We start from the raw sequence: 27,069 nt of genomic DNA, 5'->3' as shown, positions 1-27,069 counted from the left end.
TTTTTGAGATATCGCAAAAATTCGCGAGGGGGGGTAAAATTTACCCCCCCCAGCCCCGCGCGGGTTAATGAGTTAGTGTATACGTATAGTGTATGATGGATGGAACTGAAATATTGTGGTTGTCTACTGTCTACAGTGTATGCCTACCTGAGTAGTAGGTGCTGTCCCAAATCCTTTACCGTTTCACAACTCAGGAAGTTGTGATCGTCGTCTGTAGCATGGGTGCCCCGGCCACCCCGGCCGTGGCCGGGGTAACTTTCAGCCTACCCCGGCGCGGCCGGGGTAACTTTTCTACTCTTGTAAATCCTAAAAGCTGTCTCCATACGAGAAAAGAAAACTCACGCTCTTCGAATGTTGACTTCCATGGGCGTAATATTGCAAATCAGGTAGGTATTTACCATTTACTTAACTTGCCATAATCTCCAACCCTAAGACCCGCGTGTGGTCGCCAATGCCAAGATTGCTCTCAAATCCTGTTCAGTTTCGAAATTTTGGCGCGTCTTCGGCGCACTTTTTCAAAACTACTGCTTGACCTCATTGCCTTCAACTGACCTGCCACCAACCGCAACCACACCCGTTTATGAGCGTACCCGTCAGGGTGCTCATAAACACCGAGCGGCCATCATGCTTCGAACTCGGACTGTTGTAACCGGGCCGCGTGCTCTCGCCACGCGGAATCCAACGCTCTAGCAACCAAGGCCATCTATAGAAGGTACAGTCACTCCCCCGCCGACCAATCAGAGACAGATCCTGAGTGACGTCACCCCTGATGCTCGCAAGGGGTACTCCATTCCTTAGCAACGTAAAAATGACTAACTTCATTTGAAGATTATTGATGGCACTCTACACATACCGCTCAGCCGTTGATGTCAATGGCAAGCTTAACTAATTTTCCAACGACAAAAAAGAGCAGTAATATGCTAAGAAATGGCCGGTTTTGAAGATATAGACGATTTAAAAACCCTCTGCAGCAGCAGGAAAGCAACGTAAAAACGCATCGAGCTTATATTTTTACTATGGATAAATCATTTTTCAGTAAGTTTTTAGATATGGTATAGATTTAAGTTACAACTTTATTACAATATTTTCATTACTTGAAACTTATTTTCAAAATAATATTTTCAAAAATGGCAGCTGTTGGCCAGTAGCTTGGGAGCGATCGTGGAGCACCGCGCCATTAATTGTACTGAGGCCCCCTTATGATGTCATCAAAAGAGGAGTGACATGGGCCTGCTAGCAACTGAGCTACGAGACCGGGACCGGTCTATATTCCTGGATCGACTCCCTGTTTGTATTATAAGAGCCGCCCAACATTGAAAAAGGCTACGCCCGTGGATGTCAGTGACCTATTTTAGTGCTTTGCTTGGTTCGATCTGTCAATTTCTCTGTAAAGCCTCTACTATGGTGAGTTGTCTTTTTGTAGCTATTTTGAGACACAATAAAAAGCTGAAAACGCAACATTTAGGTACTCAAAATGGCATATGGTTTGGTTTGGGTTCGGTGTGAAATTGCAAGTTTAAGCAAAAAGAAATAAAAATTTAAAAGGAAATTGCCTTTTCGATCATTCCAAAAATGTTATGAATAATACGGTGTCGGATACAACGCTCATCCTTGAGCAAACACAGCATCCTATTCCATGCGTCAGAATAGGGGTTTGATGATGACCGTTGAGAACAACGTGAGTATATCGTCTTCCCGCGACTATCGGTCGCCGGCCGGGGTAACTTTTTCAAACATTCTCCACCCATGGTCTGTAGCGCGCGCTGTACCTGTGACTTAAAAAAAGGAATCCAGAAGATACAGAACAGACATTAAGAGCACGCCAGCCGTAAACTTCTATTTGCTTCATTTTTGGTAAGTAAATCTCAAGTTAACACCCATTGGCACAGTTTGATAACCCGCGCCCGGCTGGGGGTCCTGGATTTCCACGCCCTGCTGGGGGGGGGGGGTGTTTGAACACCCCCCCCCCCTTGTAACTCAGCTCCTGGGCCACGTAGCGATACGCGGAAGGCCGCGTTCGAAAGAGCGTCAAAAATAATGACGAAATCACTTTGGTCAAATTTTTGGTCAGGTCAAAGGTCAGGTCACCAGAGGTCACCAGAGGGCGGCCAGTGAGGCGTCAGTGATGGCGCCGGACAGAGAGCCGTCAAGTGTGACGTCCTCCAGGCCGGTGAGGGCAGATATCAGTCGCTGCAGGGCCCCAGCAGTGACACGCGGGCAGTCTGGGAAACACAGACACATACAGCCATGGTAGGTGAATGGCGTGGGAGCTGCTACGCTACTCGCTAGCACGTGCTGAGACATAGCCAGGTATGACACTACATGCTGCATACGAGCTGACTGTTAGGTAATATTGAGCAGTAAATAGTGATAATGAACACATTTAATATTATTTGTATGTAGGTATATTTGTGTATATGTAAGTACGTATGCATGTATGTATGTATGTACAGTTTATGTATGTATCTGCAAAGAAGTAGCTATACACGCATGCATGTATACCTATATGTATATGCATTCTGTGTACAAGTAATGATGCCTACTAATGAAGAACTGCCAAGCAGAAAATGAAACAACACATCCGCATAACTGGTGATTGGTGATTGGTTATGCATTTATATGGAGCACTCACCACAGGTCGCCAACACCATGTTGGCGACAACACTTCCACAAAAAGTATCTGACATGACTATTACTCTGATCACAGTCCCTGTTTCACCTCTCCCCGAACGGTGTTGCCGTGCTTAGTTAGGTATATGGTGTTCGTCAGTATACCTAACCACACATACCGATAACCCGTCCGTGCCACCGCCACTCACTGAACATGGTCAGCTTGTTAACCTGTGGTCCCAGCTCCTTGGCTAGCTGGTCGATGACGTCATCTCCCGCCTGTTGTATGACAACCTCCAGCCCATGGTATGACATCGCCTCCGGCGATGTCAGCGGCCCCCCCGTCTCCCCCGGTCCTGTCGGAGAGAGAGAGAGAGCTGTGTCAGCTGACTGCAGTCGGACGGAACTGCCGCCGGGTCGGGAGGTGACTGACATTATGGTGTCAAACACAGACACGGCCGACACTGACACAGACACAGGAGAATCGTCACTGATAGAAATGAAACGGGCAATGTCTGTATACAGGCACACATCTTCGTATAGCTTGATAGATCCCAATTTATGTCAAAATATATATGTAGGTATTGAGCGCTCTTGGTGATAATTTCAAAACTATCTGCATCATGAGAACACGTTACAAGGGTTAGCATCATGTATTGATCTATTTCCAATAATATGTTTTGAAGCAAGTTTTCATTCTTTATAAATAATCTTAACCCTCGCCGGCCTAAGGGGGGGGGGGCGGGTGCGCACCCCCCCATAGGGTTTTTCGCGATAGCTCCGAACACGCTGGCGATAGAGAGCTGAAACTTGGCATACCTGACCTTTGATCCAAGCCGGAGTATCTTTTGACACCAACCGCATTTTTGGGTCAGGTTAGGTCACTGACCTATGACGTCATAAGTGAACCTCTGCACGGTCTTCAGATGTCGCAACTTCGCAACGCCCTCACTGCCAGAGGAGATGTCACAGGGAAATGAAACTTGCAGGATCTAGTATCCATTATGAGTCTCACAACTTGTATATCTCGGATTTTTCCTAAAGGTCATGTGAGGTCAGGTCATTTTCGTGACCTCACCATTATAAGTCAATGGGGAAAAATGAAAACTGCTATTCTGGCGCCGGGAACGATCTCCAACTATCTCAAGCACACAGAATCGTGATTTGATGCACTCCTTGCAAGGTTAGATGCGTCACTTTTGCAATGTTGACCTTGCGTGACGTCATTTATGACGTCATCAAGGTCATATTAGTTTTTCGTCAATAACTCTTGATCAAATTTGAGCTAGCGAGTCGGGGAAGCCACCAATGGACTCAGGAAGACCTGCCGAATCGAATGATATGCGACATGACCTCTTTCGACCAACTTCGTGACCTGGGGGTGCTGACCTGACCTTGACCTGATGTCAACACCCCAAGTTGACCTGACCCGAACAAAAGTATATCATTCGACGCGCCTGAGCGAGACGAACACGATGCTGCCAAAATCGCGGCGCTGCGACCGTTTTTTGCGAAGTTATTCACCAAAAACTGAACCGTACCTTGGGGCACCTGACCTGACCTCAGAGGTCACCGGTTGACCTAGGACCTTAAAATCGGGTACCAATCTCTGCGTCTCGTAACGGCGCACACGCTCGTTTTTCCGCGACGCGCTAGCTCCACCAGGGGCGAAACGGCGAGGGGGGGGTCGTACCCGCCCCCCCCCCCCCCCTCGGCCGGCGCGTATGTAGAAAACCAATAGGTCCGGCGAGGGTAAAGGATTTTGACACATGTTACATCGAACACACATTTTCGCTGTGGTGCTGCTAATGCCTACATAGTCCATAATCACATACTGTTTTTGTGAATAGCTTGGGTATCATTGCATATGAAAGCGGACCTGCTGAACAGATATTTGCAATCTACATGCGTAGCTGCAATAGCAATGCTAAGCGCTATCCTCACCACACAACAGTGTGATTACATGTTCCATCAATGAAATCTCACCGTTAACGTATAGCGTCCGCAAGGAGGGCGGCAGCAGCCGCAGCCACCGTCCCGTCGAGTCAGGCGGCACGGAGACCGTGAGCTTCTCCAAGGTTCGGAGGTACTCCAAAACCATGATCACCTGCTTCTCGCTATGACCCGGTGGAAATATAAACTGCTTCTCAGTCAAGAGTCCCTGCCTCTGGACAGCGACCACACCGCCCGTAGATGATTGGGTCCGCATCGTGACGTCACTGGCTGCCGGTGACCTAGGCAATGTCCGCATCGAGACGTCACTGGCCGCAGGTGATCCGGTCAATATCCGCATCGAGACGTCACTGTCCACTGGCGACTGGGCCCCTCTTTGCGCTGCGTCGTTGATGGTTTCCGTAGAGAGGCTGCAAAGGTGAAAAAGAATAACGTGAACAAGTTTTTACTTAAACCTCGCACCTACAAAGAAGCAAAGAAGGGGAGGGCGTCAGTTGAACCCATTCAGTTTTTCGCAAAAAAAGCAACTAATTCAGTTATAGGTAAGCATAACTGTTGTTGATCATTATCTTCGAAACAGTAGTCCTGTTTTTTGTTTGTTTTCTTGATGCTCGAAAGGCTTTTGACCGGGTTAACCATTGGACCTTGTTTGATAAACTCTTGCGTCGAGGTGTTGATGCCACTATTGTACAACTATTAGCTTCGTGGTATAGTTCGCAAACATTTCGTGTGATGTGGGGCACCTGTTTGTCGGAAGGCTTTCATGTGTCCAATGGCGTCAGGCAGGGTGGTATCTTATCCCCATATCTTTTCAACGTGTACATTGATGAACTGTCTAAAAAATTAGACAGTAGTGGTGCTGGTTGTCATTATTTGGGCAGTGTTAATCACCTTTGTTATGCAGATGACATGGTACTGCTATCGCCAACGCCTCAAGGACTGCAAAAATTGCTTGACATTTGTGCTAGATATGCCGATGCACATGATATTGTTTTCAATGTTAACCCGCGCCCCGTAGGGCTACCGGCGGACCCTACCACCCGTAGGGGGGGGGGGGGCCGTTTCGGCCCCCCTCCCCAAGATCTCGGAAAGTTACCGGCCGATTTTCAAAATTCAAACGGCGTTCGATAGCCCCACCCGGGAACTACCTTGTGACCAAATTTCATTGACCTAGGTCAAACCGATGACGTCACAGGTCAGGTCAAAGGTCAGATTTTCACCGTTCACAGGCAATTCAAGAAATGTGCTGTGAAAGCGAGTAAATTGGTAATTTATTGAAAACCATCGATGGTACATTGTTCGTCAAACACATACTTTGCTATCTGAGGTCACTGATACCAGGTCAGGTCACAGCGAGGTCAGGTCACCGGGGGTCACAATATGAATGTGTCGTGTGATACATGTTTTATGGTCCATTTTACATGAAAAATGCGATTATGTGGGTTAGGCAGCCTTTGGGGCCAGCCTAGGTCACGTTTTTGTGAAGGTCAGGTCAAGGTCAGGTCAAATTAGGTCAAATTTCAAAGTTGATATTTTTGTATAAAATGGGTATCGATTCGATGCAGCTTGTCACGGGGAGTCTAATGGTGGTCTTCGTTTTGCTCTACGAGTTCTAGAATTGCCAAAAATTAAGTTTGAAAATTTGACGTCGTCATTTTTGAACAGTTTTTTTCGCTATAACTTGGCCAAAAAACGAGGTATCGATCTGAAATTTGGTATGTAGATAGAAGACGGTAGGCACTATCACATATACCTATTCCGGGTTTTTCGAAACTCAAAAAACTTTTTGGATTTTTGGCGAATATATCCAAAAAAATGCTTTTTTGATTTTTAGGGGTCAAAACTCAAAAATTTCAAAAATTCGAGATAGCAGTTTTGTAGCCCTGTCAATTCTACACCTTTTATATCTTGATCATTTTTTTGTATCTTCAAAGCTGTAGTCCTGACAGGTCTTCTCGCGAAGGTCTTTTTTCGGTCGAAAATGACAGAACATGACGTCATTCTGACGTCATTTGTGGCCAACCTATCACAGCCTCTGGAAAAATTTTTGGTCACAATGTGTAAAATCGATGCCCAGAGTGGTCCTGAAAGTTTGGTGGCGATATCTCCAGCCGTTTAGGAGATATCGACCGAAAAGGACAGGGGGGCCGTTTCGGCCCCCCCCCCCCTACGGGGCGCGGGTTAAAAATACGGTATGCATGGCTATTCTGCCCAATTTGTTTAAAAATATGTCTTTACCAGATATAGTCTTGAATGGTACTGTGCTTAATTATGTGAATAGGTATAAATATCTTGGCTTTGAAGTGAGCAATGTTCCAACAAAATCTGATGATCTGGAGGTGCAGCACCAGTATCGCCTTCTGTGTTGTCGAGCCAATTCGCTGATCAGAAAGTTCTCTCTCTGTACATATCAGGTGAAGAAGTATTTGTATTCCATGTACAGGGTGCGCCATAAAGATTTACCCATTACAAACTTGTTCGCCAAAACTTTATTTTTAGACATAGAGGTCCGAAAATTGCGCATGCGCGAGGCAAACACGTGACTTTTATGTAAAACAAATTATTTTTTAGGTGAATGACACAGTTTATGCACCATGACCCGGACAAGCAGACGTGACATGCATTTACATGCACATGACATATAATGTACATGACATGCACATTAGACACACTGAACATGAAAATGGTGTCCGTGACCCCTGTTTATGCCCTGAGGTCATCTTAGGTCACGAATGGTATCTAACAGTTTTTCGCAAATAACTTTTGATAGAGGCACGCTAGAGCGATGAAAACGCCCTAGATGTGTTCAGCTCCACGATACGGATCGACTGATATGCAACATGACCCTTTCCGGTCAGGTCATGACCTTGACCTGAGGTCAAATTTTCAAGTTGACCTTTCAAGGTCAAGTTATAGTTCATTCGATGCGTCTTGACGAGAGAAACACGATGCCGGTAAAAGTAAGCTCGTACAAGGCTTGGGTCAAAAGTTATTGCAGAAAAACTGTTTCCGAAAAAATCGGCTATTTTTGCAGTTTTTGCCCCCTGCAGGCAAAACCGTTGACGTTAGGTCAAATCTGAGAACATTACTCAGAAAGGGCGTTAATAGGGCTATCGAATGCGCTTTTCCGCGGCGCTGTAGCTCTATTGGTTCCCAAGTTATGCGTTGGCTTCTTGGAAATTGTCGACATTCGACCTGGAAATCGGCGAAATTTTGCCTTCAATGACCTCTGGTGACCTGACCTTTGACCTGACCAAAAAATTGACCGAAGTGATTTCCTCATTATTTTTGACGCTCTTTCGAACGCCGCCTTCCGCGTATCGCTACGTGGCCCAGGAGCCGAGTTAGAAGGGGGGGGGGGTGTTCAAACCCCCCCCCCCAGCAGGGCGTGGAAATCCAGGACCCCCAGCAGGGCGCGGGTTAAACATGATGAAAAGCTCATGGCCCCTCGCTCGTAAACCATAGGTCATAACACACACACACACGCACACTTCTCTCTCATTCACTCACCCCCTCACTCACTCACACACTCACTCTCTCACTCACTCACTCACTCACAAACTTATACACTCACTCACTTATGTCTACCCTTTGTTTCACTTGTTTACTCTACCACGCACACGCATACGTACACACATACACACACGCACACACACATGCACCTAACTGACTTGCCCGACTCACGACTGGTTGACTGGAATCGAGCTAAGAACACCGGCAATGTTTTTCAATATGATTATAATGTCAATGTTTACTGACCGGGTGTTGATGATGTATGCGGCTGATGTTGAGGTGAGATTTATTGACAATGTTGTACCTATGATATATTGTGTGCATGTCATGTTGTAGTGTACGTAATGATACATTGTTGTACATTATTTACTTGCCATGTGCATTGTGCAATGTACCACACTATTTGCAACGTATTGCAATACGTTTAAAAAGTGAGCTGCTATGAGGATGCCTGGAACAATATGATTGTGCTCTAGCTTTTGAAAATCCAAAACATGTTAATTTATTCAAACTTGATGATGGCGTAATGCCGAAAGCTTGTTTTACTGTTTTAGATATTTATTTTGCCTAAAATAAAAACACTTTGACATGCGTGAGATCATTTCAAGCCTCGTTATATTAATAATAATCATGTCATCCATCCTCGCCCACATAAAAAATAGAATTCGCTTGACAGTTTTTCCAGGACTATCAGACGCCGTTTGAATTTTGACAATCGGCCCAGTAGTTTCGGAGATACGAGGGGGGGGGGGGGCTCTGGAGAGCCCCCCCCCCCAGTCACTCGCGTTATGGAAAATACCCCAGTCATGCGCGGGTTAACCCGCGCCCAGATGGGGTCTGCCGAGCAACGCGGTCTGATGGGGGGGGCATTTTGCCCCCCCCCCCTCAGATCTCGAGAACCACGCAACATAGCGACAAGCGGTAAACGGTGTTGGATAGCCCCAACGGGGAACTACCTTGTGACCCAATTTCATTGACATCGGTCAAACCGATGACGTCACAGGTCAGGTCAAAGGTCGAATTTTCACCGTTTACAGGCATTTCAAGAAATGCGTTGTAAAATCGTGTAAAATGCATTTCATTGAAAATCATCAATGGGGAAATGTTCTTCAAACACATATTTTGCTATTTGAGGTCACTGATACCAGGTCAGGTCACAGAGGTCAGGTCACTGGGGGGTCACAATATGAAAGTGTCGTGTGATACATGTTTTATGGTCCATTTTACATGACAAATGCGATTATGTGGGTCAGACAGACTTTAGGGCTATCTTAGGTCACGTTTTGGTCAAGGTCAGGTCAAGGTCAGGTCAAGGTCAGGTCAAATTAGGTCAAATTTCAAAGTTGATATTTTTGCATAAAATGTGCATTGATTCGATGCAGCTCGTCACGGGGAGTTCAATGGTTGTCTCCGTGTTGCGCTACGAGGTCTAGAATTGCTAAAAATTGAGTTCAAAAATTTGACGTCATCAATTTTTAACAGTTTTTTCACTATAACTTGGCCAAAAAAAGAGGTATCGATCTAAAATTTGGTATGTATATCAAAGAGCGCCGGGACTATCACATACATTCCGTTTTTTTTCGAAATTCGAAAATTTTTGGAAATTTTTCGAGTTTTTCTAAAAAAATCTTTTTTTATTTTTGGGGGTCAAAATTCCAAAATTTCGAAAATCCGAGGTAACAGTTTTGTAGCGCCGTCTTTTCTCTATACAACCACATAAAGAACTTTAAAATTGCTTGTTAACTGTAGAATTGGTGAGCGTTTCAAGATGTCATGTTTTTTGCTCATTTTTACTCGAACATGACCTCAGTTTGACCTCAATAACTCCTGACCTGAGGTAACCTGTGACTTGAAGTTTTGTGTGAAGGTGTCAAATTGATGCCCGGTAAGGTACTCAAACTTTGGCGGCGCTGCGCGCCGCCGTTTTCTCGATATTTAGGAAAAACCACAGGGGGGCCAAAATGGCCCCCCTATCAGGGCGCGGGTTTTAACACGCGCAGTGGAAGGGTTGCGAGTACTACGCCCAGTGGAAGGGGGGGGGGGGCGAATGTCGCCCCCCCCCTAAGATCTCAGCTCCCACTGAAGCTAGAGAGACGAAATTTGGAGGGTAGGTGGGGGAACTGGGAAACTCTGTTGTGTGTGAATTTCATGACCCTAGGTCAATATCTTCAAGGTCAAATGAGGTCAAATGTGGTCAAATCTGCCACATGAGCGACTTTTTTTGCGTTTACACGCCGATAACTCAAAAAGATACCGGTCGATTTTCATTTTTCTTTCACTATACGAAAGACCGTACATTTCTAAGTGTGTATGGTGAATTTCAAGTTCATCCAACGATAAACATTGCAGTTAGAAGCCTTCTAAGAGTAAGATGTCGCCGGCTGAGGCGGGATCAGCCGACGCGGGAAACGCGGCAATCACAATTTTGTGTTTACACGCTCATAATTCAAATTTTTACCGACCGATTTTCAAAATTCTTTCACCATGGGATTGCCTGTACGTTTCTTAGTCTTTTAACAAAATTTGACGCGAATCAAACATAATCAGCGGTAACGAGCGCCAGCGCGATGTAAAGACGGAACCGTCCCGCCCCGGCACAGTCTACAATTCAGGCGGCGCGTAACGGCCGACGCCGGCTGCCGCGCCGACGCGTCGCCGCGGCGGCAGGATGTTTGACTATTACTAGAAACGTTGTGAACCTATTTTGTTATTATTACGTTTGCGGCGCGAGTTATTAGCGAAAAACAGGAGGGGTGGGCGAAATTCGCCCCCCCCCCTTCCACTGCGCGTGTTATCGGGCGCACTGCGCAGTGGGGTGGGATCCTAGAGCGACCAATCAACCCACGCTGCCCCCCTCCTCCGCCCCGTCTCCCAGCGCTGGCTCACATGCTCTCCGACTGCTCTCCGTTTGCTGTTTCCATATCTTGATCTGGTGTTTCCCTCACGAGCGCCTGCTGCTCTACCTCCTGCCACAAGATCACACAGGACGGCGGAACACCGACTGAACGGCGGCCGGTGGCGACTGGCGGCCCGGCGCGGCCCAGCCGCAGCCAGCGGTCCCAGGAAACCCGGTCACGTGATCCAGTCGTGTTTATGAGTCAGCCGTGCCCCCGTGCGGGCAAGTCCCGTGCAGCCGCCGCGGGCGGGCGGCGGCGTCGGTGGCGAGGGGAGCTTGGTACAGTCCCCAGCACATGCTTCCCATCACCCTCGGATGCGGGGGGAGCAGGTTACTGTCGGGGACAGGTTTATCGATAGGGACTCTTTATTCGCCGTTAACCCGGGCCTCAACACAGCCAGCAGCCGCCTGGTACTGGTATAGGCTGTACCGCATGACTTGAGAGTTTAGCAGATCACCCGAACTGTAGGTACTTTGTTTGACACCGTACCGGGTCGCCGGATTGAGCGCTTTGTGGACCGCCCGTTGCGTCAGGCCAGTGCACACAGCCGCTATTTGAGTTCGGAAGTGGCCAAAATGCGATAACTCGTTAACCAGTTGACATTTTGACCCCGGCCGTGGCCGGGGTAACTTTCAGCCTACCCCGGCGCGGCCGGGGTAACTTTTCTACTCTTGTAAATCCTAAAAGCTGTCTCCATACGAGAAAAGAAAACTCACGCTCTTCGAATGTTGACTTCCATGGGCGTAATATTGCAAATCAGGTAGGTATTTACCATTTACTTAACTTGCCATAATCTCCAACCCTAAGACCCGCGTGTGGTCGCCAATGCCAATTGATTGCTCTCAAATCCTGTTCAGTTTCGAAATTTTGGCGCGTCTTCGGCGCACTTTTTCAAAACTACTGCTTGACCTCATTGCCTTCAACTGACCTGCCACCAACCGCAACCACACCCGTTTATGAGCGTACCCGTCAGGGTGCTCATAAACACCGAGCGGCCATCATGCTTCGAACTCGGACTGTTGTAACCGGGCCGCGTGCTCTCGCCACGCGGAATCCAACGCTCTAGCAACCAAGGCCATCTATAGAAGGTACAGTCACTCCCCCGCCGACCAATCAGAGACAGATCCTGAGTGACGTCACCCCTGATGCTCGCAAGGGGTACTCCATTCCTTAGCAACGTAAAAATGACTAACTTCATTTGAAGATTATTGATGGCACTCTACACATACCGCTCAGCCGTTGATGTCAATGGCAAGCTTAACTAATTTTCCAACGACAAAAAAGAGCAGTAATATGCTAAGAAATGGCCGGTTTTGAAGATATAGACGATTTAAAAACCCTCTGCAGCAGCAGGAAAGCAACGTAAAAACGCATCGAGCTTATATTTTTACTATGGATAAATCATTTTTCAGTAAGTTTTTAGATATGGTATAGATTTAAGTTACAACTTTATTACAATATTTTCATTACTTGAAACTTATTTTCAAAATAATATTTTCAAAAATGGCAGCTGTTGGCCAGTAGCTTGGGAGCGATCGTGGCGCACCGCGCCATTAATTGTACTGAGGCCCCCTTATGATGTCATCAAAAGAGGAGTGACATGGGCCTGCTAGCAACTGAGCTACGAGACCGGGACCGGTCTATATTCCTGGATCGACTCCCTGTTTGTATTATAAGAGCCGCCCAACATTGAAAAAGGCTACGCCCGTGGATGTCAGTGACCTATTTTAGTGCTTTGCTTGGTTCGATCTGTCAATTTCTCTGTAAAGCCTCTACTATGGTGAGTTGTCTTTTTGTAGCTATTTTGAGACACAATGAAAAGCTGAAAACGCAACATTTAGGTACTCAAAATGGCATATGGTTTGGTTTGGGTTCGGTGTGAAATTGCAAGTTTAAGCAAAAAGAAATAAAAATTTAAAAGGAAATTGCCTTTTCGATCATTCCAAAAATGTTATGAATAATACGGTGTCGGATACAACGCTCATCCTTGAGCAAACACAGCATCCTATTCCATGCGTCAGAATAGGGGTTTGATGATGACCGTTGAGAACAACGTGAGTATATCGTCTTCCCGCGACTATCGGTCGCCGGCCGGGGTAACTTTTTCAAACATTCTCCACCCATGGTCTGTAGCGCGCGCTGTACCTGTGACTTAAAAAAAGGAATCCAGAAGATACAGAACAGACATTAAGAGCACGCCAGCCGTAAACTTCTATTTGCTTCATTTTTGGTAAGTAAATCTCAAGTTAACACCCATTGGCACAGTTTGATAACCCGCGCCCGGCTGGGGGTCCTGGATTTCCACGCCCTGCTGGGGGGGGGGGGTGTTTGAACACCCCCCCCCCTTGTAACTCAGCTCCTGGGCCACGTAGCGATACGCGGAAGGCCGCGTTCGAAAGAGCGTCAAAAATAATGACGAAATCACTTTGGTCAAATTTTTGGTCAGGTCAAAGGTCAGGTCACCAGAGGTCACCAGAGGGCGGCCAGTGAGGCGTCAGTGATGGCGCCGGACAGAGAGCCGTCAAGTGTGACGTCCTCCAGGCCGGTGAGGGCAGATATCAGTCGCTGCAGGGCCCCAGCAGTGACACGCGGGCAGTCTGGGAAACACAGACACATACAGCCATGGTAGGTGAATGGCGTGGGAGCTGCTACGCTACTCGCTAGCACGTGCTGAGACATAGCCAGGTATGACACTACATGCTGCATACGAGCTGACTGTTAGGTAATATTGAGCAGTAAATAGTGATAATGAACACATTTAATATTATTTGTATGTAGGTATATTTGTGTATATGTAAGTACGTATGCATGTATGTATGTATGTACAGTTTATGTATGTATCTGCAAAGAAGTAGCTATACACGCATGCATGTATACCTATCTGTATATGCATTCTGTGTACAAGTAATGATGCCTACTAATGAAGAACTGCCAAGCAGAAAATGAAACAACACATCCGCATAACTGGTGATTGGTGATTGGTTATGCATTTATATGGAACACTCACCACAGGTCGCCAACACCATGTTGGCGACAACACTTCCACAAAAAGTATCTGACATGACTATTACTCTGATCACAGTCCCTGTTTCACCTCTCCCCGAACGGTGTTGCCGTGCTTAGTTAGGTATATGGTGTTCGTCAGTATACCTAACCACACATACCGATAACCCGTCCGTGCCACCGCCACTCACTGAACATGGTCAGCTTGTTAACCTGTGGTCCCAGCTCCTTGGCTAGCTGGTCGATGACGTCATCTCCCGCCTGTTGTATGACAACCTCCAGCCCATGGTATGACATCGCCTCCGGCGATGTCAGCGGCCCCCCCGTCTCCCCCGGTCCTGTCGGAGAGAGAGAGAGAGCTGTGTCAGCTGACTGCAGTCGGACGGAACTGCCGCCGGGTCGGGAGGTGACTGACATTATGGTGTCAAACACAGACACGGCCGACACTGACACAGACACAGGAGAATCGTCACTGATAGAAATGAAACGGGCAATGTCTGTATACAGGCACACATCTTCGTATAGCTTGATAGATCCCAATTTATGTCAAAATATATATGTAGGTATTGAGCGCTCTTGGTGATAATTTCAAAACTATCTGCATCATGAGAACACGTTACAAGGGTTAGCATCATGTATTGATCTATTTCCAATAATATGTTTTGAAGCAAGTTTTCATTCTTTATAAATAATCTTAACCCTCGCCGGCCTAAGGGGGGGGGGGGCGGGTGCGCCCCCCCCCCCCATAGGGTTTTTCGCGATAGCTCCGAACACGCTGGCGATAGAGAGCTGAAACTTGGCATACCTGACCTTTGATCCAAGCCGGAGTATCTTTTGACACCAACCGCATTTTTGGGTCAGGTTAGGTCACTGACCTATGACGTCATAAGTGAACCTCTGCACGGTCTTCAGATGTCGCAACTTCGCAACGCCCTCACTGCCAGAGGAGATGTCACAGGGAAATGAAACTTGCAGGATCTAGTATCCATTATGAGTCTCACAACTTGTATATCTCGGATTTTTCCTAAAGGTCATGTGAGGTCAGGTCATTTTCGTGACCTCACCATTATAAGTCAATGGGGAAAAATGAAAACTGCTATTCTGGCGCCGGGAACGATCTCCAACTATCTCAAGCACACAGAATCGTGATTTGATGCACTCCTTGCAAGGTTAGATGCGTCACTTTTGCAATGTTGACCTTGCGTGACGTCATTTATGACGTCATCAAGGTCATATTAGTTTTTCGTCAATAACTCTTGATCAAATTGAGCTAGCGAGTCGGGGAAGCCACCAATGGACTCAGGAAGACCTGCCGAATCGAATGATATGCGACATGACCTCTTTCGACCAACTTCGTGACCTGGGGGTGCTGACCTGACCTTGACCTGATGTCAACACCCCAAGTTGACCTGACCCGAACAAAAGTAGGGGAAGCGGGGGTAACACCGCCCCCCTAAGCTTTTCGCCAAAATGAGAGAATATGTGTGAAGTCTCTTGGTAGTTTTTGTTTTGGTTACAATATTTAAACATTTTCTCACGTGTTTTAGGTACTTATTTTGCATGCTCCTAAAAGGTTTTCATGTATCACGACTTTTAAAAATACCTTGCATATTTGCTGCCTACAAATTGTGTGGGTAACCCCGCCACCGGTGTTGATGTTAACCCAACCCATTCCTACGAAAGCTTTTAATTGTTCAGAGATCGTGTGCGATTAGTTTCCTGTCGGTAAGTGGTAATTTTCGCAAATAATCGGTAATGGACACCTAAATAGGTATAGGTTCATCAGCTGTTTGCCAGTTTTATACAGCTGGCAAGTGCTTGGTCGGGATGCATGAAAAATATAAAGTAAAAAATCAAATAAGCTGCTTATTCCCGACTTAGGAACATCTACGAACATAAATAAAGCGTGTCTTTGGAGTTTCATCACTTATCACGCTACAAACAGGAAACACCGCAACCTCAATTGGGGTAACACCGCCACGGGGTGGCGGTGTTCCCCAATAAGTGATCACAAGCAAAAATCGCCAGCGATAAGAATGTACTACACGGTTCAAGCAAACTTATCTTACTGGACAAAGCCGATCAGTTATTTTTCGATGTAATCAAGTGAATCAAAATGAGTCTCTACTTAAAGACATCCAAAAGTGCTCCCAACTCATCGAATTTTTATAAGAGAATGTGCATTTTTCTTTAACCCGCGCCCCAGTGGCGGTCTCAGCCAACTTCGCCCCAGTGAGGGGGGGCATATGTTACCACCCACCTTTAACTCAAAAACCAAGAGGGCTAGAAAGACGCGGTAAAAAGTAGTCGATAGCTCTCAATGCGTACGTTTGAAAGTATTTCGGTCATTTTTCACCTTAGAGCAATATTGGGGTCACCAGAGGTCATCAAAGGTCAAAATTTGCCAATTGTCATGGTATTTTTCAGAAAACATGCCGCTATCTCAGGAACTATGATAGCTAGGAAAACGCATGGAACAGCAATCGGTAGCTTTTGAACTCTTCTTTTGAAAAGGTCATTATCAATATTGACCTCAGGTCAACGGTTTAGCCTCCAGAGGGCAAAAACTCCAAAAATAGCCGTTTTTACGAAAAGTGTTTTTCGACAATAACTTTCGACTACAAAAAGCCACGACATTTCTATTGCCAGAATCGTGTTCCCCTCGCCGAGACGCGTCGAATGAACTATAATTTGACCTTGAAAGGTCAACTTGAAAATTTGACCTCAGGTCAAGGTCATGACCTGACCGGAAAAGGTCATGTTGCATATCAGTCGATGCGTCTTAACAAGACAAACACAATGAAACCATCCCCAGCGTTCTATCTCTTTCCAATCGCGAGTTATTGGCAAAAAACTGTTTGTAGCCTCAAATGACCTCGGATGACCTTTCTAGAGACTATCAGCAAAAATGACCCCTTGGTCGTCACGAGTGGACTAAATCATTGTGATTCTGAAATATTTGGACTGTTCCTATGCGTACACACGGATCTAGAGGCATTTTCATTTTTCTCCATTGACTTGTAATGGAAAGGTCACGCCACTGACCTGACCTTAGGTCACGGATATAAAAAATCCGAGATATACAAATTGTAGGTGCCCATAACAGCATGCAATCCACCAAGTTTAAAACCTTTCTGACAAACATTACAGGCTGGACATGATTGCAAACTTTTTTTTAGGCTTGGTCAGTTAACTTGACCTGGTGACCTGACCTGACATGACCTGGGGTCAAAAATTTTACACATTGTCCAAAATTGATGTACCAAAAGCTACCCCAAGCGGCGCGGCGCTACGCGCCGCGGTTTTTTATTCACACGCAAAAAACGCGACAGGGTGGTAACATATGCCCCCCCCCCACTGGGGCGAAGGTTAAATGCCCACATTGAGCTTCGATTACACTGAAACACCGGAACACAAATCAGAAGACGCTTACCTGCGTGCGGTCAATAGGAAATAACGGATTCTTACACTTCACATTTCATACTTTCGCCGCCAGATGGGGTGGCGGTGTTTCCCACAGTGGCGGTGTTACCCCCGCTTCCCCTATATCATTCGACGCGCCTGAGCGAGACGAACACGATGCTGCCAAAATCGCGGCGCTGCGACCGTTTTTTGCGAAGTTATTCACCAAAAACTGAACCGTACCTTGGGGCACCTGACCTGACCTCAGAGGTCACCGGTTGACCTAGGACCTTAAAATCGGGTACCAATCTCTGCGTCTCGTAACGGCGCACACGCTCGTTTTTCCGCGACGCGCTAGCTCCACCAGGGGCGAAACGGCGAGGGGGGGGGTCGTACCCGCCCCCCCCCCCCCTCGGCCGGCGCGTATGTAGAAAACCAATAGGTCCGGCGAGGGTAAAGGATTTTGACACATGTTACATCGAACACACATTTTCGCTGTGGTGCTGCTAATGCCTACATAGTCCATAATCACATACTGTTTTTGTGAATAGCTTGGGTATCATTGCATATGAAAGCGGACCTGCTGAACAGATATTTGCAATCTACATGCGTAGCTGCAATAGCAATGCTAAGCGCTATCCTCACCACACAACAGTGTGATTACATGTTCCATCAATGAAATCTCACCGTTAACGTATAGCGTCCGCAAGGAGGGCGGCAGCAGCCGCAGCCACCGTCCCGTCGAGTCAGGCGGCACGGAGACCGTGAGCTTCTCCAAGGTTCGGAGGTACTCCAAAACCATGATCACCTGCTTCTCGCTATGACCCGGTGGAAATATAAACTGCTTCTCAGTCAAGAGTCCCTGCCTCTGGACAGCGACCACACCGCCCGTAGATGATTGGGTCCGCATCGTGACGTCACTGGCTGCCGGTGACCTAGGCAATGTCCGCATCGAGACGTCACTGGCCGCAGGTGATCCGGTCAATATCCGCATCGAGACGTCACTGTCCACTGGCGACTGGGCCCCTCTTTGCGCTGCGTCGTTGATGGTTTCCGTAGAGAGGCTGCAAAGGTGAAAAAGAATAACGTGAACAAGTTTTTACTTAAACCTCGCACCTACAAAGAAGCAAAGAAGGGGAGGGCGTCAGTTGAACCCATTCAGTTTTTCGCAAAAAAAAGCAACTAATTCAGTTATAGGTAAGCATAACTGTTGTTGATCATTATCTTCGAAACAGTAGTCCTGTTTTTTGTTTGTTTTCTTGATGCTCGAAAGGCTTTTGACCGGGTTAACCATTGGACCTTGTTTGATAAACTCTTGCGTCGAGGTGTTGATGCCACTATTGTACAACTATTAGCTTCGTGGTATAGTTCGCAAACATTTCGTGTGATGTGGGGCACCTGTTTGTCGGAAGGCTTTCATGTGTCCAATGGCGTCAGGCAGGGTGGTATCTTATCCCCATATCTTTTCAACGTGTACATTGATGAGCTGTCTAAAAAATTAGACAGTAGTGGTGCTGGTTGTCATTATTTGGGCAGTGTTAATCACCTTTGTTATGCAGATGACATGGTACTGCTATCGCCAACGCCTCAAGGACTGCAAAAATTGCTTGACATTTGTGCTAGATATGCCGATGCACATGATATTGTTTTCAATGTTAACCCGCGCCCCGTAGGGCTACCGGCGGACCCTACCACCCGTAGGGGGGGGGGGCCGTTTCGGCCCCCCCCCCAAGATCTCGGAAAGTTACCGGCCGATTTTCAAAATTCAAACGGCGTTCGATAGCCCCACCCGGGAACTACCTTGTGACCAAATTTCATTGACCTAGGTCAAACCGATGACGTCACAGGTCAGGTCAAAGGTCAGATTTTCACCGTTCACAGGCAATTCAAGAAATGTGCTGTGAAAGCGAGTAAATTGGTAATTTATTGAAAACCATCGATGGTACATTGTTCGTCAAACACATACTTTGCTATCTGAGGTCACTGATACCAGGTCAGGTCACAGCGAGGTCAGGTCACCGGGGGTCACAATATGAATGTGTCGTGTGATACATGTTTTATGGTCCATTTTACATGAAAAATGCGATTATGTGGGTTAGGCAGCCTTTGGGGCCAGCCTAGGTCACGTTTTTGTGAAGGTCAGGTCAAGGTCAGGTCAAATTAGGTCAAATTTCAAAGTTGATATTTTTGTATAAAATGGGTATCGATTCGATGCAGCTTGTCACGGGGAGTCTAATGGTGGTCTTCGTTTTGCTCTACGAGTTCTAGAATTGCCAACAATTAAGTTTGAAAATTTGACGTCGTCATTTTTGAACAGTTTTTTCGCTATAACTTGGCCAAAAAACGAGGTATCGATCTGAAATTTGGTATGTAGATAGAAGACGGTAGGCACTATCACATATATTCCGGGGTTTTCGAAACTCAAAAAACTTTTTGGATTTTTGGCGAATATATCCAAAAAAATGCTTTTTTGATTTTTAGGGGTCAAAACTCAAAAATTTCAAAAATTCGAGATAGCAGTTTTGTAGCCCTGTCAATTCTACACCTTTTATATCTTGATCATTTTTTTGTATCTTCAAAGCTGTAGTCCTGACAGGTCTTCTCGCGAAGGTCTTTTTTCGGTCGAAAATGACAGAACATGACGTCATTCTGACGTCATTTGTGGCCAACCTATCACAGCCTCTGGAAAAATTTTTGGTCACAATGTGTAAAATCGATGCCCAGAGTGGTCCTGAAAGTTTGGTGGCGATATCTCCAGCCGTTTAGGAGATATCGACCGAAAAGGACAGGGGGGGCCGTTTCGGCCCCCCCCCCCTACGGGGCGCGGGTTAAAAATACGGTATGCATGGCTATTCTGCCCAATTTGTTTAAAAATATGTCTTTACCAGATATAGTCTTGAATGGTACTGTGCTTAATTATGTGAATAGGTATAAATATCTTGGCTTTGAAGTGAGCAATGTTCCAACAAAATCTGATGATCTGGAGGTGCAGCACCAGTATCGCCTTCTGTGTTGTCGAGCCAATTCGCTGATCAGAAAGTTCTCTCTCTGTACATATCAGGTGAAGAAGTATTTGTATTCCATGTACAGGGTGCGCCATAAAGATTTACCCATTACAAACTTGTTCGCCAAAACTTTATTTTTAGACATAGAGGTCCGAAAATTGCGCATGCGCGAGGCAAACACGTGACTTTTATGTAAAACAAATTATTTTTTAGGTGAATGACACAGTTTATGCACCATGACCCGGACAAGCAGACGTGACATGCATTTACATGCACATGACATATAATGTACATGACATGCACATTAGACACACTGAACATGAAAATGGTGTCCGTGACCCCTGTTTATGCCCTGAGGTCATCTTAGGTCACGAATGGTATCTAACAGTTTTTCGCAAATAACTTTTGATAGAGGCACGCTAGAGCGATGAAAACGCCTTAGATGTGTTCAGCTCCACGATACGGATCGACTGATATGCAACATGACCCTTTCCGGTCAGGTCATGACCTTGACCTGAGGTCAAATTTTCAAGTTGACCTTTCAAGGTCAAGTTATAGTTCATTCGATGCGTCTTGACGAGAGAAACACGATGCCGGTAAAAGTAAGCTCGTACAAGGCTTGGGTCAAAAGTTATTGCAGAAAAACTGTTTCCGAAAAAATCGGCTATTTTTGCAGTTTTTGCCCCCTGCAGGCAAAACCGTTGACGTTAGGTCAAATCTGAGAACATTACTCAGAAAGGGCGTTAATAGGGCTATCGAATGCGCTTTTCCGCGGCGCTGTAGCTCTATTGGTTCCCAAGTTATGCGTTGGCTTCTTGGAAATTGTCGACATTCGACCTGGAAATCGGCGAAATTTTGCCTTCAATGACCTCTGGTGACCTGACCTTTGACCTGACCAAAAAATTGACCGAAGTGATTTCCTCATTATTTTTGACGCTCTTTCGAACGCCGCCTTCCGCGTATCGCTACGTGGCCCAGGAGCCGAGTTAGAAGGGGGGGTGTTCAACCCCCCCCCCCCCAGCAGGGCGTGGAAATCCAGGACCCCCAGCAGGGCGCGGGTTAACCCTATTAGTGGCAGGCTCCTGGCTACCCCCTATTAGTGGCAGGGGGGGGCTGTTTACGACCCCCCCTTGATATCTCGAGATCTAACGGGCCGATTTTCAAAATTCAAACGGCATTCGATTTCGCTCAACGTGATCTACATTTCTAAAAAATAAAAATTAAAAAAAAAATGTCAATAGGGGGGGTAGAGGGGGGTAAAAACGGGCAAATTGCAGATACATTTTAGACTGTTTATCACGGCCAGGTTTTTGAACCAATCTTAACGCAACTTTTGCCGATCGATAGAGAATGAACCAGGAATTCACATGGATCCTAAAAATATGCATTTTCAAAAATCATAGGCGGATACAGATCATTGAGATTGGGGGTACACAAAAAGTATAGTAAATAAGGTTTTTGTTGGTACTGTTTCTAAAAAGGGTGGTAATGGTCTTGTTATGTTACAATTTTCTTATGAGAGAACGACTACAATTGTATTGGTCATGCATAGGCGGTGTCAGGGCACCTATGTTGGGAGGTAAAACATAACCCCCCTTTTTGGACGCCTGGATCCGCCTATTATAGCAAAAACGTGTCAAAAGAGGATGCACAATAACTGTATATGTTATCACATGATACCTTTCATTCACTGTTCGTAAAACTGGTGCAGCGTCGTGATCTTCGCCCAAATGACCCGCTTCACGAATAGGACCCCCCAATTCCCAGTACTCTGGAGCCGCCCCTGGTAAAGTTATGAAATTGAAATTTTCAGGGAATGTGCCCAATTTAGTTTTAGGAAAAGTCAGAAAATTTCAGCATCGTAGCTTCAGCGGTTTCGGAGATATTCCCGAAAAACCTGAGGGGTGGATAAAAACAACCCCCCCCCTGCCACTAATAGGGTTAAACATGATGAAAAGCTCATGGCCCCTCGCTCGTAAACCATAGGTCATAACACACACACACACGCACACTTCTCTCTCATTCACTCACCCCCTCACTCACTCACACACTCACTCTCTCACTCACTCACTCACTCACAAACTTATACACTCACTCACTTATGTCTACCCTTTGTTTCACTTGTTTACTCTACCACGCACACGCATACGTACACACATACACACACGCACACACACATGCACCTAACTGACTTGCCCGACTCACGACTGGTTGACTGGAATCGAGCTAAGAACACCGGCAATGTTTTTCAATATGATTATAATGTCAATGTTTACTGACCGGGTGTTGATGATGTATGCGGCTGATGTTGAGGTGAGATTTATTGACAATGTTGTACCTATGATATATTGTGTGCATGTCATGTTGTAGTGTACGTAATGATACATTGTTGTACATTATTTACTTGCCATGTGCATTGTGCAATGTACCACACTATTTGCAACGTATTGCAATACGTTTAAAAAAGTGAGCTGCTATGAGGATGCCTGGAACAATATGATTGTGCTCTAGCTTTTGAAAATCCAAAACATGTTAATTTATTCAAACTTGATGATGGCGTAATGCCGAAAGCTTGTTTTACTGTTTTAGATATTTATTTTGCCTAAAATAAAAACACTTTGACATGCGTGAGATCATTTCAAGCCTCGTTATATTAATAATAATCATGTCATCCATCCTCGCCCACATAAAAAATAGAATTCGCTCGACAGTTTTTCCAGGACTATCAGACGCCGTTTGAATTTTGACAATCGGCCCAGTAGTTTCGGAGATACGAGGGGGGGCTCTGGAGAGCCCCCCCCAGTCACTCGCGTTATGGAAAATACCCCAGTCATGCGCGGGTTAACCCGCGCCCAGATGGGGTCAGCCGAACAACGCGGTCTGATGGGGGGGGGCATTTTGGCCCCCCCCCCTCAGATCTCGAGAACCACGCAACATAGCGACAAGCGGTAAACGGTGTTGGATAGCCCCAACGGGGAACTACCTTGTGACCCAATTTCATTGACATCGGTCAAACCGATGACGTCACAGGTCAGGTCAAAGGTCGAATTTTCACCGTTTACAGGCATTTCAAGAAATGCGTTGTAAAATCGTGTAAAATGCATTTCATTGAAAATCATCAATGGGGAAATGTTCTTCAAACACATATTTTGCTATTTGAGGTCACTGATACCAGGTCAGGTCACAGAGGTCAGGTCACTGGGGGGTCACAATATGAAAGTGTCGTGTGATACATGTTTTATGGTCCATTTTACATGACAAATGCGATTATGTGGGTCAGACAGACTTTAGGGCTATCTTAGGTCACGTTTTGGTCAAGGTCAGGTCAAGGTCAGGTCAAGGTCAGGTCAAATTAGGTCAAATTTCAAAGTTGATATTTTTGCATAAAATGTGCATTGATTCGATGCAGCTCGTCACGGGGAGTTCAATGGTTGTCTCCGTGTTGCGCTACGAGGTCTAGAATTGCTAAAAATTGAGTTCAAAAATTTGACGTCATCAATTTTTAACAGTTTTTTCACTATAACTTGGCCAAAAAAAGAGGTATCGATCTAAAATTTGGTATGTATATCAAAGAGCGCCGGGACTATCACATACATTCCGTTTTTTTCGAAATTCGAAAATTTTTGGAAATTTTTCGAGTTTTTCTAAAAAAAATCTTTTTTTATTTTTGGGGGTCAAAATTCCAAAATTTCGAAAATCCGAGGTAACAGTTTTGTAGCGCCGTCTTTTCTCTATACAACCACATAAAGAACTTTAAAATTGCTTGTTAACTGTAGAATTGGTGAGCGTTTAAAGATGTCATGTTTTTTGCTCATTTTTACTCGAACATGACCTCAGTTTGACCTCAATAACTCCTGACCTGAGGTAACCTGTGACTTGAAGTTTTGTGTGAAGGTGTCAAATTGATGCCCGGTAAGGTACTCAAACTTTGGCGGCGCTGCGCGCCGCCGTTTTCTCGATATTTAGGAAAAACCACAGGGGGGCCAAAATGGCCCCCCTATCAGGGCGCGGGTTTTAACACGCGCAGTGGAAGGGTTGCGAGTACTACGCCCAGTGGAAGAGGGGGGGGGGGGCGAATGTCGCCCCCCCCCCCTAAGATCTCAGCTCCCACTGAAGCTAGAGAGACGAAATTTGGAGGGTAGGTGGGGGAACTGGGAAACTCTGTTGTGTGTGAATTTCATGACCCTAGGTCAATATCTTCAAGGTCAAATGAGGTCAAATGTGGTCAAATCTGCCACATGAGCGACTTTTTTTTGCGTTTACACGCCGATAACTCAAAAAGATACCGGTCGATTTTCATTTTTCTTTCACTATACGAAAGACCGTACATTTCTAAGTGTGTATGGTGAATTTCAAGTTCATCCAACAATAAACATTGCAGTTAGAAGCCTTCTAAGAGTAAGATGTCGCCGGCTGAGGCGGGATCAGCCGACGCGGGAAACGCGGCAATCACAATTTTGTGTTTACACGCTCATAATTCAAATTTTTACCGACCGATTTTCAAAATTCTTTCACCATGGGATTGCCTGTACGTTTCTTAGTCTTTTAACAAAATTTGACGCGAATCAAACATAATCAGCGGTAACGAGCGCCAGCGCGATGTAAAGACGGAACCGTCCCGCCCCGGCACAGTCTACAATTCAGGCGGCGCGTAACGGCCGACGCCGGCTGCCGCGCCGACGCGTCGCCGCGGCGGCAGGATGTTTGACTATTACTAGAAACGTTGTGAACCTATTTTGTTATTATTACGTTTGCGGCGCGAGTTATTAGCGAAAAACAGGAGGGGTGGGCGAAATTCGCCCCCCCCCCTTCCACTGCGCGTGTTATCGGGCGCACTGCGCAGTGGGGTGGGATCCTAGAGCGACCAATCAACCCACGCTGCCCCCCTCCTCCGCCCCGTCTCCCAGCGCTGGCTCACATGCTCTCCGACTGCTCTCCGTTTGCTGTTTCCATATCTTGATCTGGTGTTTCCCTCACGAGCGCCTGCTGCTCTACCTCCTGCCACAAGATCACACAGGACGGCGGAACACCGACTGAACGGCGGCCGGTGGCGACTGGCGGCCCGGCGCGGCCCAGCCGCAGCCAGCGGTCCCAGGAAACCCGGTCACGTGATCCAGTCGTGTTTATGAGTCAGCCGTGCCCCCGTGCGGGCAAGTCCCGTGCAGCCGCCGCGGGCGGGCGGCGGCGTCGGTGGCGAGGGGAGCTTGGTACAGTCCCCAGCACATGCTTCCCATCACCCTCGGATGCGGGGGGAGCAGGTTACTGTCGGGGACAGGTTTATCGATAGGGACTCTTTATTCGCCGTTAACCCGGGCCTCGACACAGCCAGCAGCCGCCTGGTACTGGTATAGGCTGTACCGCATGACTTGAGAGTTTAGCAGATCACCCGAACTGTAGGTACTTTGTTTGACACCGTACCGGGTCGCCGGATGGAGCGCTTTGTGGACCGCCCGTTGCGTCAGGCCAGTGCACACAGCCGCTATTTGAGTTCGGAAGTGGCCAAAATGCGATAACTCGTTAACCAGTTGACATTTTGCCAAGGAATTTTTATTGTATGTGAAGTCAACCGTAAGGTCACATATGGGAACGTATGAGCATCCATGCTGATACATCATTGCCGTAAAAAATATTTTTGCTTGTAATCCGCGGATGACGGGTATATCCCATAACGTGGGTGACTCGGGAGGGGTTTCTGCATAGCTTCCCTGCTGTCTTGGAAACTACTCGTTCAATACTAAAAGTTCAAACGGCTTCTGATAGGAATAGCTGACAAACGAAACCTAACTTTAAATGGGACTTTAAAGTCATTTTATCTTTTACTCAGGTTGATAAGTTAATGGTATACTTTTCACTTTTCAGAGTCTCAAGAGTAAATGTATTTTTTATTTAAATGATGGCAAATATTTCGACCCCCATTGAGGAGCCTTTTTCAATGCGAAATTACATGGAATAATAAACGATGCAGACAGTGCAAAGAATGCAAGTTTCACCAGGGTATATTGAATTAGGGGGTAGGACCAAGTTTAGTAGGCATGATCTCAGCAATTATCTTGTTTTATGTGGCGGTTTCCATTCTCACAATATTATTTTTGATATCATGAAGTTTGTATATCTCGGTTTTACGAAAAATAGTAGGGCAACAAAGATAAATTTCGCGAAAAAATAATTTTAGTTGGAAACATCCATTCTGGTATGCAAAATTCAGTATGAAGCCCAGTATGGTGACCGTCTAGTGTGCTTCCAAGGCTGAGTACCTGATATCAACAGGAGTTGTTTACTATTTTGCCTTACGTTGCTAGGTGGTTGCTAGGGAGCTAAGGATACCCTTTTGCGCGATCATTTGCACTTATTTTTCCTCATTATATCGACATGTTGCTGTTTCTGAGACCTAACTCATGCTAAGAAAAAAAGCAGTTTTCTTAAAATGTGTATTTAAGTGCCGTAGTATTAACACAGCTCTGCAATTCTGCTTAAATATCTGCAAAACCCTGACTTCCCGGAAAATTGTTGGTGGCGATGGGGATCGAGCCCGTCGATGAAAAGTAAGTCAATATTCAATAGCTTCAAAACGTTATTTCTTGTTGTTCTGTGAAATAGCAATGCAAAGACCGATGATAGTGCCAGTGTTGAGCTTTCCAATGAAGCATTGCAATTAGTAGTAAGGTTATTATCACCTACGATATCTT

The 27,069-nt window shown here is 46.2% G+C and overlaps 1 protein-coding gene across 2 annotated transcripts; it reads right to left on the bottom strand.

Annotated features, from left to right (window-relative positions):
* Positions 1-1,815: 1,815 nt before the first annotated feature.
* Positions 1,816-25,442, bottom strand: LOC122389497. 2 transcript variants are annotated; one of them, XM_043381609.1, is made up of 7 exons: positions 25,302-25,442; positions 18,066-18,442; positions 14,168-14,314; positions 13,447-13,570; positions 4,597-4,973; positions 2,820-2,966; positions 1,816-2,222 (listed from the first exon to the last, which is right to left on the bottom strand). In XM_043381609.1, the coding sequence occupies exons 1-7, from the start codon at positions 25,334-25,336 to the stop codon at positions 2,095-2,097; spliced, it is 1,335 nt and encodes a 444-aa protein (XP_043237544.1). In that variant the 5' UTR covers positions 25,337-25,442; the 3' UTR covers positions 1,816-2,094. The 2 variants fall into 2 exon arrangements, with proteins under 2 accessions (XP_043237544.1, XP_043237545.1); XM_043381610.1 differs by having other exon boundaries at positions 2,060-2,222; positions 2,842-2,966.
* Between the last annotated feature and the right edge of the window lie 1,627 nt (positions 25,443-27,069).

Source organism: Amphibalanus amphitrite, unplaced genomic scaffold (assembly GCF_019059575.1).
Source record: "Amphibalanus amphitrite isolate SeventyFive unplaced genomic scaffold, NRLGWU_Aamphi_draft 000360F_arrow, whole genome shotgun sequence".
Lineage (NCBI taxonomy): Eukaryota > Metazoa > Arthropoda > Thecostraca > Balanomorpha > Balanidae > Amphibalanus > Amphibalanus amphitrite.
Note: the sequence above shows the minus strand (reverse complement) of the source record. Positions and strands in the feature narration are given on the sequence as shown.